Source organism: Microchirus variegatus, assembly GCF_963457635.1.
Source record: "Microchirus variegatus genome assembly, chromosome: 17".
Lineage (NCBI taxonomy): Eukaryota > Metazoa > Chordata > Actinopteri > Pleuronectiformes > Soleidae > Microchirus > Microchirus variegatus.
In genome coordinates, this window is record NC_139818.1 from 12,162,677 (window position 1) to 12,178,223 (window position 15,547).

At 40.0% G+C, this 15,547-nt stretch overlaps 2 protein-coding genes across 2 annotated transcripts; one reads left to right on the forward strand and one right to left on the reverse strand.

Annotated features, from left to right (window-relative positions):
• Nucleotides 1–894: 894 nt before the first annotated feature.
• On the reverse strand, nucleotides 895–2,634 carry gpx9 (glutathione peroxidase 9; the record flags this gene model as incomplete). Its single annotated transcript, XM_083904017.1, has 5 exons — nucleotides 895–952; nucleotides 1,034–1,164; nucleotides 1,257–1,387; nucleotides 2,313–2,406; nucleotides 2,503–2,634. The coding sequence occupies 5 exons, from the start codon at nucleotides 2,632–2,634 to the stop codon at nucleotides 895–897; spliced, it is 546 nt and encodes a 181-aa protein (XP_083760143.1).
• A 4,143-nt stretch (nucleotides 2,635–6,777) lies between these two features.
• fbxl15 (F-box and leucine-rich repeat protein 15) lies at nucleotides 6,778–8,577 on the forward strand (the record flags this gene model as incomplete). Its single annotated transcript, XM_083903510.1, has 4 exons — nucleotides 6,778–6,914; nucleotides 7,230–7,383; nucleotides 7,775–8,277; nucleotides 8,388–8,577. Exons 1-4 carry the CDS (start codon nucleotides 6,889–6,891, stop codon nucleotides 8,575–8,577), a joined length of 873 nt encoding a protein of 290 aa, XP_083759636.1. The 5' UTR covers nucleotides 6,778–6,888.
• Nucleotides 8,578–15,547: the final 6,970 nt, after the last annotated feature.

A 15,547-nucleotide genomic window follows, 5' to 3' on the forward strand; every position in this document is an offset into this window, starting at 1 on the left:
GAAAAACAAAAAACAACATATTTAATCTAAAACATTTGTAATTATAATAAAATAATCAGATTTGGAGATGCTAATAAACATATGGGCAATTTCATATGACATAAATATGCCTTTATCAGACTATGAATGTTCTACTGCATATCTTAGATAATTTTACAGTCATTGTCAAGAAGAATATACAATCAAATGTAGGTGCACTGTCAGGACTACTTAAATAATAAATATATTCTTTCACGTGTTCCAATGTACATTAATATAACCCCACAATCATTCAATCACTGTCGACATATATAGATTTGAGAGAGGTAATTAAGTTAAAAATATCCATTTGGCTTTAAAATAATACTGTATATTACACATTAACACTGCAGTAAGAACATGGAGGTGCTGTATTGTCTCATGTCGGCCGGTTTTTGAACTCATTGTTCAGTGTGAATAGGGCTCTGGGGTAAAAACTGTTCAGGACTAGAATCAACTATGAGGTGATGATGTCATGCACATAATAAATGTGTCATAAAAGTCATTATATGAGGTACTTTTACTTTGATACTTCAAATCATTATGTATATCCTTTGACCTCAAGACATTTACTTGTTATGAAGTAATCTGTTATATTCAAGTAAAGGCATACGCGAATGAAAATGGAGGCAAACATCATTTACTCGATTTTATTTTCGATAGTTTTTCATTTATTTTCAGTTGCAGATTGTGAAGAAACTAAAAGATGTGACATCAACATGAAATCTCATCCAGTGGCTGAAGGGAACTTTTCTCAGATAGAATGCACTGAAGCTCAGAGTCCTGTTCCTCTTCCATCAGATCCAGCTCAGGTGCACATGTGCATTTACTGGGGGATCGTCAATCTGTCACTGGAGTTGCACACATGAAAGCCACTCACAGCAATATTGCTATGTCCTCCTCCATTTTCTCAAAGGGACAGTGAAGTTCATATCTGGGGCAAAAGCGAAAAACATCAGAATAACTGTGGAAATAAATTGCTTCAAACTTGAGTCCTTTGGTCTTTAAACGTTACCTTTTGAAAGGCAGGCCATCTGCAGCAACTAGAAACCTCTCAAAGTTCCACCGAATGTCATTGACTTTGATTGGAGACCAGTAGAATTTCTTCATTTCTCCAATAACAGGGTTCACAAATGGCAAAGATTCCTGTGACAAAGACAACAGATGTAACAGGTGCATGTCTGACCACAAAAAATGTACAATGTGTCTATAAAATAAATAAATAAATAAATGAATACCTTTAGGTAGGAAAAAAGAGGCTCTTCATTTAATCCATTCACCTCCACCTTGCCAAAGACAGGAAACTTTGGCACAAATCCACCACCAGGTCTCACATACTTCAATATATTGAGGGTTTCATGATTGACCTCTGAAAAAACAAGTGTTATTACATATTTGTTAAATATAGGTGAGCATATCAACAAAGTTCAGGCCATTTGTGAAGACCCTTGACTGTAGTTGGCTGATTAATCTATGTTTCAACACTTGGAGATGTGAGGATCATGGAGATGTTTTCACAAGGTCCATGATTTCAGATGAACAGGAAAGATGTAATTGTGTGTTCTGCAGCGCACATTTATGTTTATGTTAATAATAGTCCTTACAGCTGAGAATGGAAATCAATTAATGGAATTAACTGTAATCTAATTATATTGTAACGTTATAACACATGAAAAATGAGCCTGAAATGTAAGTAGTAGTTGTAAAAGTATAAAGTAAAGTTTTATTAAAGCACAACTACCACAAAATACAGCACTTCCACAACTAATGTAGGTAAAGACGACTTCACAGTCTTGTATCAAGACTGTGAAGTCGTCTTTACGTCGTCTTTACCTAAAGTACCTAAGTTTTAGTAGTAAAAGTAAAAGTATTAAAAACGTGAGATAGAGATAGTATTGAGCTATTGTGGTTCAGTGGTAGAACGAGGTTGAGGGTTCAATTCCTGGCTCTACTAGTCAATATTTGTCCTTGAGCAAGACACTTAACTCCATGTTGCAGCGTGTGAAAAAAAAACCGATGGAAAGCTGCTGAAGCCTAGAACAAAACACTATATAAATACAGACCATTACCAACTCTTCTTCTGATTTTATTTGGTATTTAAGAAAATGTAGTGGAGTAAACGTAAATGTTGCTCGAATTATAAATAACAAAGTAAGTACAGATATGTGAATGTTGTACTTTAGTACAGTATTTGTTCTTTGTTACATTGCAACACTGCTCCTACATTTCTCTTGGTACAATGTACCACCACATCAGTATGCTGTCACATTTCATAAAGGTCTGCTTGTACCCACCAGGTGACTGAAGACCAAATTGGTTGCAGGAAAATGCTAACACAGTGAAGTTGACACCACCGAACATTTCCATCAGTGCATTCAGTCGGTGGTACTGAGAGAACAGGACACAAAAGCAAAGGCCTCTGTTAGGGATGACACATGTTTACAAGATCGCGTGTAATCAATCAGCGATGTTGTGGAATATTACCTCCTCTATCGTTGACCCTCAGAAGGTGGCAACGTTGACGATGAGAAGCACCTTACCCCTGTACTTACTGAGCGGAACCAGCTGTCCGTCCAGGGTCTCAGCAGAGAAATCATAGACTGATTTATTCGCCATGCTTGTGCTGTGAGCGTGTATAGGGGACTGTTGTCAGTCAAGAGTGAGTACTCACTCAGCTATCCTGTTAGCTCGTCTCATTCGCTGAAACATAACTCATGGGTCAGCAGTTGTTCAGCATGACTGACTTCATTGTTCTTCTGGACAGAGGTGAGCTGGCAGGATGCTACACCAGGAAGACGGGCTGTTAAAACAGTGGCAGCTTAATTGGGATTTGGAAATTAAATATTTATGAATTAACATGTTGACACCTGTAGGAGATCTATATGTAACTATTACTTATATAATCCCAGAGTACAATATCAATGAATTACATTTAGTCATAGACTGACTTAGGACCCACGGATGAGTAGCACTTTTTTTTTCTTTGCTTTATCATAAAATTGAATGGCTGGGTTATCTATTCAACATAATTATTTGGTGTTGGTAGAATAAGAATAAGATGTTATCTTTTGTTTTATTTGCCTTGTCAAAACCCTCTGTTTTTGGAAAGCAGTTGCTCAACTACTGTTGTTTCCATTGAACAATGCAAATAAATGTGACTTGACCTCACTTGATATGTTTATGGGCCAGGATAAATGATTTATTATGGATTACAAAGGACACTAGGCCTGAATAGGACAATAATTAGGGTTCGAGCACAAATAAGAGGCCTTTCCCATGCCCCAAAATCCCAGATTTTTGCAACCGCATCAGACCTGGTGAACGATTGCGCGTGAAAGTCGTTCGGAGAAAACGCATGGAAAATTGGTAGTGGGAGGGGCAAATAACTGCTCCGTCCCACAAAAGAGGAGAAAATCAGCTTTAACGTATGTGCACGAAACTTCTTTTTTCTTTACAATGGAAGGTCCGATCTGAACCAAACTGGATATGAGTGATGATGGGTGGTTGCTGAAGACGACTAAAAAAAAAATGTTACATTTTGAAAGCAGCGCCTCTTGGTGGTGACAGAAAACAAATCATTCTATCCAGTTCAAATGTGTGAAGTGAAAAGTGAAGTGAAAACACTCATAGCACATGGTAGATGATGTGTGTTGAATACGATGACAAATCGTTTGACAGTGTTGCCATGGCAACGGCGCAAATTCGGATTTTTGCATCAAAAATACAAACTGTTACAACTTTGCGAATCCTGGTCCGGTCTGAACCAAACTTGCCCGGATTGATGACAGGCCGATCTTGAAGACTTCTACATGAAAATATTAAATTCTGAAAACGGCGCCCTGTTGACAGCAGACAAATTTATATTTACATTTTTCAGGCTGCTCTAACAGGGATTGCTGTATCCACCTGAAACTGTGGATAGTATAAATATGTGGGACCAGAGACAGAGAGGAAGGGGAACACCCGAAACAGGAAGTAAAATCTAACATTGTCCGATCTGCACGAAAAATGATTTGTAAGACAACGGAACATCCCTGAACACGTTTACGGACACGCCTTTGACCAACAGGAAGTCAGCCATTTTGAACAGGAAGTGCCCTCTAACTTTGCCTCTAACTTAAGCGTGTGAGTTGCTCGCATCGGCTCAAACCTGCTCAACACTGTTTTCACTGAGTGTGAACCTCTGTGTTTCAGGCTGATTCTCAGCAGCAGGGGGCGCTCACAGCAGAGTCATTAGCTCATTATAATGAGCAGCACAGGAAGGCGGCTCAGTTAATGACAGACAATCGTTCATTATGATGTGAACGTCATGTTTATTTCATGCATACAAGTTTTTAGTCTTTATTTATTGACGTCATCAGGACGTGAGGAGAATTCAAAAGTCTTTCAACAATGAATTACTAAGGCGAGCTTTGACATCAGATTATAAACAGTGAGACCTGTCCACCACTGAAGCTGCTGTCTCTTCATGTCCTACAGAGAACACAGAGACACTGAGGAACCAGACCAGACCCAGAACCCAGGATAAAGCGGTTCAGTGAATGTGGTCCTGAAGGTGTGGATGTGGATCAGTGAGTCAGAGGAGCCTCTGTAGAAGGACAGAGTCCCAGCAGGACAATCCACATACACTGATACTCTGTCAGACACATAGGACGACCTGATGGATGTTACTGTCCCACAGTGAATGACAGAGTAACCACGATCATCAGAGCACCTCAGACTCCAGGACTGATCATTATATCCAAACCTAGTCAGAACTGTTGTCTTTCCTCTTGATTCCTCTGTAACTCAGTGATATAAACACTTCCCCTCTCCACTCGACCTCCCAGTAACAGAGACCATTCAGACCAGTTCTGCACAGCAGCTGAGACCATAGCTCAAATCTGTCTGGATGATCAGGATAGCACTGGACTTCTGTCACACCGGTCACTTTCCTCTTGTCTTCAGACAATTTGAGTTTTCTGCTCATTGTGTTTGTGTCCAGTTCCAGTTCACATGAATCTGATGAAGACAACAAGACACAGCTGCAGTTTACTGATGATCAGCTGATACGTTGTTATTGCTTGTAAACCCATACTTACACTTCCTGACACCAGGTTTTAACCTCTGCTCTCCAGCATGGTCCATCCTGGAGGAAGAAACAGTCTGAATGAGTTTGTGTCCAACATTAGTCCAAACTGTTGTCTTAATGACACCCTCTGGTGGACACAATGATGAAGGTCTCTGATCTCCTACACAACTCACTAGAAACACCACAAAATAAAGATATCTTTACTTTTGTTTGACCATAGGCTGTGTTTGCAGTGGGCCAGTACTGTTCTGTACGCAGTACCGGGACTTCCCACATGATGCTGCTGCTCTGTGTAGGTGATCTGACCAATTCATGATTATGGTCATTTCTCAGGCTGAACTATGTGACATTCACTTGTTCTCATGAGAGTCTAGGGTTTGTTTCTAGTTTTTATATTTTTCAAAAAAAAGAGGAAACGTGGGACTTTAAAGGGACAGTTCAGAGTTTCTATTTCTATGAGAGTGACTCAGTGTTCACTTCATAAGGTCCATCTACGTCACACGATCACATCTTTATCTCACTGTTAGTGCTTTGTAAAGCACTAACTCTCCCACACCAAAGTCCAGAGAGAAAATTTGTGATTTTCAGGAGCTGCTGGTCCTCTGCTGCCACGTGTGGTCACTTTGTGTCTTTGTCTCTCTCCTCCTGTCTGTCTCTCGTCTCTCCTCCTGTCTGTCTTTTGTCTCTCTTCCTGTCTGTCTTTTAACTCTCTCCTACTGTCTGTCTCTCCTCCTGTCCGTCTCTCTCCTCCTGTCTGTCTTTTGTCTCCTCCTGTCTGTCTCTCGTCTCTCCTCCTGTCTGTCTTTTGTCTCTCTTCCTGTCTGTCTTCTAACTCTCTCCTACTCTCTGTCTCTCCGTCTCTCTCCTCCTGTTTGTCTTTTGTCTCCTCCTGTCTGTCTCTTGTCTCTCCTCCTGTCTGTCTCGTGTCTCTCTCCTTCTGTCTGTCTCTTGTCTCTCCTCCTGTCTGTCTTTTAACTCTCTCCTACTGTTTGTCTCTCCTCCTGTCTGTCTCTTGTCTCTCCTCCTGTCTGTCTCGTGTCTCTCTCCTTCTGTCTGTCTCTTGTCTCTCCTCCTGTCTGTCTCTTGCTTGTTTTACTACCCCTGTACCACCTAGTGGTAATTCACAGGGATTGTCCTTTCCTGAGATCCTGTTGTAAACTTTCCCTACCAAGCAGATAATGTGTTCTTGAGTCACGGCGATTAATATAATCTTTTAAACACGTGTTTTAATTTACCACAGTGACATGTCCATAAATGTCCTCAATGAAAAAGCACCATACCCGGAAACTTACAAATGCTGCATTCACTTGATCCACGTAATGTAAAGGGTTTTTTAATTCAATCTATGTCCTTCTCTTCCTTGTCTTATAACGGCATATGGTTTGACCATTATATTACTTTGAAAACACTTTCAATTGCAATTGAATGTGTATGTGAATCAAATATCGCGTTGTATTCCATAAAAAGCAACAATTGATTTTATCGCTTACATGTTATTTCACCTGTAGGTTTTCTTTTACTATGGCAATTTCGCAATTTGTTTGGGCCTTGGCTGTCTCATGCTAAACTAAATAAACATAATTATACCCATATTTAGTATAATTAATAACTTTGCGGGATGATCCATGTGTCCTTCCCGATTTCAAACAGATTTTTCTGATAGCACCTGAAGGCAGCATCGGGTTTGGGCAGCACTGCATTCAAACGCCTGCAAGATGTTAAAGGAAAACACGTCGTTTTGGCATTTATGTGAAGAACAACACTTTCTGAGAAACTCGTTGTAATAAATCCGTTTCAAAATGAGTAAAGAAGATATAATACCAACGTGAGTACATTTATAATGGTGTTTTTAATGTAAAAAAACAGCAATGCTGGTTGCCACCCGGCAAGCTAGCTCCTCGGCTAACAGCTATCGAAAACGACTGGACAAGGTAGCCGTCCTCTTTATTTATGAAAGCTGACGTCTGTGTCATCAACTCCACTGTGAACACCACTTGCGAAAGACTCTATATTGTTAATGTGATGTTATCTGGTGGTTTCTTGCTTTGTAAAACCGTCACTGACATTATATGTGTTCGTAATTGTTGTCTGCGGAGTCAGAGTTCAACTGTAAATGCACAGCTTTTCATTTCCTCTGCAGATGCCATCTCTTGGACCTGCCCTGGGAAGATGTGCTTATTCCTCATATACTGAATTATCTGCCGCTGCAACACCTGGTCAGCCTGCAGAGGGTTAGCAAGCAATTCCACAGCCTCATCCAGGTGTACCTGGCCAACTGCAGGACTTTTGATATGGTCAGTGGTTTTACTTGGTTTTCTTTCTTATCTTATGTGAAATGTATCAGAATATAATTCACACCGTGTCACAGATCAATTAGGAACAGAAAAATCAGAGAAAACTTAAATGCACTCTCAAACTTAAATACATTGTTTTAATATCATACCATGGTCATGATTATGATTGTTAAAAAAGAATGCCTCACAGTTTCTCTAGCTTTGGTTCTACATGTATCCCATTTAAAGTGCACCTCTAATCAACCTAATGCAAGTCCAGGGAGTGCAAACTCATACCAGGACAAAGGCTTACAATTACCTCTAAATAAATCAAGACCTGCACACATTCTCTTGGGTCATACAATGTTTGCAGTTCTTGATGAAGTCTACTTTCTGCTCTTTGACCTTACAGATTGGACTATGCATTCCCAAGGAAGCATTTTGTTCCATGTTAAAGGACTGCAAAGCTCTCCAGAGCCTGTCACTCCAGAACTGCTCAGACTGGGTGACCGATAAGGAGCTGCTGCCAGTTATCGGTCAGAACCAGCATCTGCAGAAAGTGGACATGAGCGGGTGTGTTTGGCTTACCCGCGACTCCCTGGTGGCCGTGTCCTTGAGCTGCATGCATCTCCAGCACCTTGGTCTGGCACACTGCGAGTGGGTGGACAGCCTGTCCCTGCGCAGCCTGGTTGACCACTGCAGGGGGCTGCTGTCGATCGACCTCACCGCCTGCAGACAGCTCAAGGATGACGCCATCTGCTACCTGGCCAAGAAGTGTTTGAAGTTGAAATCTCTATCTTTGGCAGTTAATGCCAACATCACGGATGAGTCTGTGGAGGAAGTGGCCAAGAACTGCAGGAGTCTAGAGCAGCTGGACCTGACAGGTTGCCTCAGGGTCAGGAACCAGTCCATCAGGTATATACTTACTTTCTAGTATAATACAACAAAGTTTGTGTCCACCCTTTGACATGTATCATCTGATTTGTGCACCCATCCATAATGTCCACTGCCTGCTGTGCTCACAGAACTCTTGCTGAGTACTGCCCGCAGCTACAGTCCCTGAAGGTGAATCACTGCCACAATGTGACGGAGTTGAGCCTCGATCCTCTGCGCAAGCGCAATGTCGTGATAGACGTCGAGCCACCTTTACAACGAGCTCTGGTTCTTCTTCAAGATGTGCTGGGATATGCTCCTATTATCAATCTCCAGATATAACCATAGGATCGTCTACCTGTAGGTACGTAATATCATCAGTAAGTCTACTGGACAAACTTGTGACATGTTTGTGTCCAACTGTCAATTATCCAGACTGGTCCATTACACAATATGCGTGATTTTTTCCTAATACTTTTTGTTAGATAGAATGCAAATATATATATATATATAGGTAACAGTCAACATTTGCCTTTCCTTTAAGACAGCGGTCATTCAGAAGCGGTCATACAGTGGAAGTGGCTGTAAATATATCAGGATAGTCCAGGTAGACCTGAATGTGTTGAACTCAATTTTGTGTGAACAAGTAAAATAAAAAAGGGGGGAAATGGAACTGAAAACAATGACACGAATGACAAAAGAAAGCCATGAACTTCTGCCTCATATCCAAAAGATGTCACTGCACTTTTCTTCAACTATTGGCAGCCAAAGACTTTGCCAAGGACCAAGGACAGGTTTTTACCTCTGTGTGTGTGTAACTTAACAATGCACGGACAGAGCTTCTTCAAACCATGTACTAATTTTACTTATCAGAGAGTAAGTCAGAATTAATCTTTTGTTGGTTATCAGTTAAAGGGAAAAATCAAGGACAATAAAAATTTGGTTTGACAAACTTCTTTCAGAAATAACTAATCGCTTATTGTTGGATACGTTTTTCTGTATCCTGTTATATGTCACAAAATAGCATCATTCATAGTTCAAAATGCACTTTCTAGGAATAAATGCATCTTAATGAATGAAACACACAACCCGATGCTTGTAATGAGTAGATTTTTAAAAATATTTATGATCATATGGTAGGAATGAAGTCATCATATCACTGTAAAGTCAACACTGCGTTGTGTAATGGAGTCATACATTCATTTGTCCTCATCTTCTATAAATGAGTCATGATGAAATGTCATTGTGAGTAAAAATGTATCCGCATCATAGAAAAACCTCTTTAACCAAAGGATGTTAAAATGTATTGTTGTTGTCTTTGTCGTTGGTACGTTGTGTACCTGGTATTGTACAAACACTCATCTTATGTTTCATTTGGAAACATTTAAACATGTTTGAGTTTAATTAAACATTTATTGTTTGCATGTACAGTTTATCTAGTGAAATTACAACTTCAACCAGATTCCCATCATGCTTTTCCCACCACAGTTCTGTCTAGCCATTGGCTAATTGTGTCCTCTGTTTGTCACCTCAACTTCTGAAATTTCTGTCTGCCGTTATGAAATTGAATGCAGTTTTGTTTGTAGTGTTTCTTCAAGTGTCTTTCAGAAATAATGTCCCAGCTCCTCAGGATATCAACAGACCTCAAGGTCAATACTTTACAATACTTTTCCTGAAGAAAACTGGTTATTTAAAGCAGTTTTTTTTACTCTAAAAGTATCTTTACAGCTAGATGTTACCGGGGAAACTGGGTAATTAATATTTTATTTCTGTATGGGTGAAGCAACACCCTTAATTGTTCATAAATGCAATCTTGTATAGCCCATATTTGAAATAAGTAAAGCTTTTAAGCCTTTAACATGACTTTTATACACCTGTGTTGAAATCCTATTTCCCTGTAACACATTATAAGATTTATATAAAAACTGTAAAATACAACACCATCAGAAATGACTGTCATTAGTTTCCCATTACATGAATCAGCATGAAAGTGCTGTGATACAACAGACTGTAGTTGGAGTGTTTTTTGATTGCAGGTGGGTGACTGAATGATCAAGCTGGTGTTGCATACAGTTTTCAAAGGGAATTCTGTTATATTAGTAGATTGTTGTCGGTCAGTTACGTCGCAATGTTGAAATGTCCCTTCTGTTTTCTTAAATATCTAACATTAAAACTGACAGAAAAAGTGGACAGACTTTGTAACTACTGTATACGTTCTACTCTCTCTCTATATATCCTCTGTCATTTAAAAGGATGTTGGCCTCTGTCTGTAAACACGTTTCCTGTCATCTGAGTGATTGTAAAGCAAAGACTTCTCTGAAGTTTTGTACTGTTGGGGCCTCATTACTTCAGTACACTGTGGGTTTATGACAAAGTGACACAAGGTGGCAGCAATGAGTCAGGATTTTCTTTTTTTCCTGCCCATCTGATGCTTAAGAAGCTGCAATGCATTATTTCAAAGATACAGTCATGTCTTCTGTATAGTTTTACACTTTGAATGTCAAGAATCTTTAAGATTAAGGGGAAAAGTTCCATGTTTGACTGGTGAGACCGTTGCGAAAGCCAACATCAGATTCATGATGTACCTGATGCAGTGACTGCACAATAAGAATCTATTTGTTGCAACAGCTAGGTGGAAACATCCTTCCCACACTTGGCTCTGGTGGTCCGATAGTCAGACTATATCGTAACTTGTCTCTGTGACAGCACAACAGGTCTATTTTCCACTTGATGGCATGGTTTATTCCATCTGCTGTGTGCGTCCGGTACACAGGCTGAATTGGCACAAGAGAGAGTTCCGTTTCTTTGAAGGACGGAGCGGCTTTCTTCTGTTAGTCGATTGTCATATGGAACAGAAGGAGACAAAAAGAAAGTCTTTGAAAAATGTCGATGTATTTCATGGAGCAAATCACAGTGGAGCTTATGCAGCATTTGGTTGATATTTAACAAACCAAGCAATTTGTCCTCCACATGAGGGTCACCGGGCCACTGGAGCCAGTCCCAGCTGAAAAAAGCAAAAAGTGGAGTTCACCATGGACAGGTCGCCAGTCCACGGCAGGGACAAACCATTCACTCTCACAACCTCGGTGTCCAACCAACCACTTCATGTTTTTGGACTGTGGGAGGAAACCAGAGTACTTGGCAAAAACCCATGCGAACACAGGGAGGACATGCGAACTCCACACAGAAAGCCCCTTGGTCGGACCTGGGTCTTTATGCTGCAAGGCAACAGTGCTTGCCTCTATGCCGCCGTGTGGCCCAACCAAGCAAGATTCTTTAGCAGGAATCAGACGGAATTAATGAGTCTTGTTGCCATGTATCCTCTTTAAAATAAATGATGCAAAATAGGGCTAATTATTTGTCCGTGTATTATACTGCACATAAAGAGGATTACAACAATTAAGTGCAACTTTCTCAGTTTCACCTTCAACTGTAATAAGCTGTACAAGAACACATCAGGGTTCAGTGACTCGGCCTTGTTTGTGTCCAGCAGTTGTCGGGTTAAAAAAAATCAGACAACATTCATCATGTATGACTTCAATTAGCATTGATCTGCAGGGGGGGGAAAGAAACATTGCTGTGTTATTATATACCATGGAGCAATTTCTGTTCCAGTGATTGAGTATATGGGGGGGATTTCTCAAACGGAGCAGGCCAAACATATATTTTGTCTCCCTGCCAATAATCTGGCACAAATTATTGATCAATTGCAACTGATCATTTTATACCCAGGCACAACAATGTAGTCGTTTTATTTTATTCAGAGGGCAGTTTTAGCCCGAGGCGGCATGTAATATACTGTACTTATTAAAACAAAGAATACATTTATGTTAAATCTCAGAATCCTCCCTAGAGGAGAGTGACCGACTGACTGTAATCCTTCAAATGAAACAATAATAATCATAAAAAATGTGATGCATGACTTATTTTCTCAACATAGTAGATTTAGTGATGTTTCATGCATACTTGTGTTTTAAACTGGTGATTTTAACTGATATTATTGGAGGTGAATCTGTTCCCTTTTTTATTATAATGTTGTCACTTGCTGATTTTGTAGTGTCTTGTAAAACCGTGCAGACTGGGCACATTTTGTGCTCGACTTAATTAAATGTTTTCTTGGTATGGAAAGCAAATAATGTAGACTATAGACAACCTCCCCACTTACATTAGCAATAGAATATTACTTCAAACTTAAAGGTGCCATATGTAAGAATGTGGCCAAAAACAGTTACTACATTCAAATTCAAAATACCGAGGTCTTTTAGGTTTTTTTTTTTGACGTAACTGGCAACCCGTGGTTGCTCGGCAGCTGAGACTCTACTGACTGCAATGAGTGGTAGACGGCGGTAGCATTGGCGGCGCCACATGCCAAAACATGATTTCGAAACATAAACATATTTGCAGTCTGCAAAAGATTTTTTTAATGTGAATACTTTGGCTGTACTGTTGTTGTTGGTGAGTTCAGTTTGTTATATGAACATTATTCCTGAGTCTCTGTGACATATTAGGAGGATTTTATGGCCAGTTGCTTTAGATCTATTACATAATGCACCTTTAATACTTCATTTCAAGTTTGATACATGAATAAAATATTATAAATATAAGTCAAATATTAGTGATATTCTCTACAAGAAACCAGTGACAAATCAATCAAGCTTTAGTCAATATAAGCCTAATTTGCATACAAATCACAAAAATACACTGCTTTCTGTTAATTGTCTGTTGTTGGCAAGTTTTAGTAAGTTTATTGTGTTTTAGTAAGTTTATTGTGCTTTTATAAAACGTAGTGAAGTAAGGTGAATCTTGTACCTTTTAAATAGCCAAGAAACGTATAATATTTGTCTTCTGTAAGACTTGAGGCAGCCACAAATAAGACCATTTAGTAACAATTTCTTTCATATTAACCAGCTGAATAAAACAATATTTAAAAAAAGCATTTGTAGTTATATTTTATCTTCAGTATGTTTAAAAAAGTAGCTCCTGCTCAGAAAATAATTGGTTCACGATACTTTTGAGTTATTTTAAGGTGCAGTGAGAATCACTGTAGCTCTTCAGATGGGCTCAAAACTGTGTCAGAGATTTAGTTCATTTTCATATTTTTAATTAACAGACTTTTTTTTTTCTTCTCCCCGCCGCCTTTCGTCTTCCATCGGTGAATGAGTCTTTTTTTTGCTCATTTATTTGATGTAGTTTATCTCCTCCAACCATTCATACACAAACTCGCTCGGATCCCGGGACTTAGGGATCCATCTTTTTGGCCACCACAGAAGCATAACTAATGACTACATTAAAGTGGCTTTGTGAGCGTGGCCATCAAAATGTCGATCAACCAAGCAGGAAATAATGTTGGATTTTAAAATCAACATGAATAAACATGTTTTGTTCAGAGTGTTGATGTACTCGGGGACAGTCGTGATGGAAACCTGGGTTCAAATGTGAGGATTTGATGATAATAATTTTGTGGAGGTTGAGGTGAAGGAGCAGTGTTGTTTTCAGCCTCTCTGAGTGCAATGAATGACAACACCACACAAGACGTCTTCAGGGTGCTGTCTAATTAAAGCGACATTTTCTAGAGACACAGAACTGTCAGAGCCATTAGCATCGTCCTAATTACTGTGCTTCTTACCCCGGACTGGACAGGAAACACATGGTCAACTTGCTCTGGCTCTGCTACTGCTAGTTAGTCCACACTTTAGTTTATCTCTTCATTAAGACATGTTTTTGTCATTTTCGTTGAATGAATGGAGCCTCACAGCCAGTGTGACTCAACTATTCACTGCTTGAGGGAAGAATGTGTTGGCCCAATTCTTTGGGAGCGATGTTCCACCACTCTGTGCTGTCTTTTCTTTTCCCTAAATAGTTTGTTATAGCAGAAGTTATGTATACATGTACTCACACAGAAACAAAGGAAGAAATACAGTGCACCTTTAAACTTCCCAATGAGTAATTGTCAGATTGCAGTTCCTTTGTACTACACTTTGGTCACCATGCTCTTTTGAATTTGGATTATTGTTATTGTTGTATCCATCCATTATCCATTATCTACCGCTTTATCCTCCTCTAGAGGGTCACGGGGGGTACTGTGCCTATCTCAGCTAACATAGGGTGATTGGCGGGGGGTACACCCTGAACAGCTCGCCCGTCCATCAAAGGGCCAACATAGAGACAAACAACCATTAACTCACTTTCTCACACATATGGTCAATTTAGAGTGACCAATTCACCTAATCCCCAAATCTGCATGTTTTTGGACTGTGGTTGGAAGCCGGAGAACCCGGAGAAAACCCACGCACACACGGGGAGATCATGCAAACCCAGGGAACCCGGTTCTTCTTACTGCAAAAGTGAGAGTGCTGACCACTACACCACACGTGTCAAACTCAAGGCCCAGGGGGCCAGATGTGGCCCGCCACGTCATTTTATGCGGCCCGCGAGTGATTAATTGGTCTTAAAAATCAGAGTTAAAATAGGTCTATGCTGCTTTAAGGCCTGTGTTGACCATAAACCAAAGTGACGGCACCGCCACTAGATCGCAGTGTGTCATTGTATATGCATCATGCGACGACTGAAATTGAATAAGTAATAAATACAGAAAGTTATTCATCAATATGTTGCGGAGTAGTTAGCTTTATTTTACATTATATTTGGTTGAATACAGTTATATTTAAGGGTAACCGTTATGCTGACGTGGCCCTCAGTGAAAATGAGTTTGACACCCCTGCACTACACCAACCGTGTGCCCGTTATTGTTGTATATATTTTTCATATATCTGCTTCAAAGTTGCATCCCCTCCACTTTCTCAGACTTCACATCTGCTATACTCCCAGCCCCCTCACCTCAAGTCACCCAGGGCTGTGTCCCTCCCCAGTTCCGAACACCCAGAGGCCAAGTTTTTGAAGCCACACGTATTTTGACTGCAATATAAACACACTAAATGAGCTAATAGGGAAACTAGCATGCATACAATAAGCATGATGAGGATTCGTCCTGGCAGGAGCATTTTGCCCTCTGACTAATCTGGCCTGCTAAATTGTAAGTAATGTGTTGAACTTGTGTCCTCCAAGCCAACAGAGATCAGAGTTCAGCTCCGTGTTGTAATCACAGATCACATCTTATTATGCTTAGTGGACGCTGAAAGATGCTAAAGGCCGTCCTGTAATTTACTTTGTGGGCAGACGCTGATCTGATTTAAGACGGAGAGAGACAAATCTGACAAAGACAAAGCTTACACAGTTTATATCATAGACTATTGATGTTCGTGGATGTTTGAGGCCACAAAATGATTCATGTTATAGAAATAATTTGGAGAAT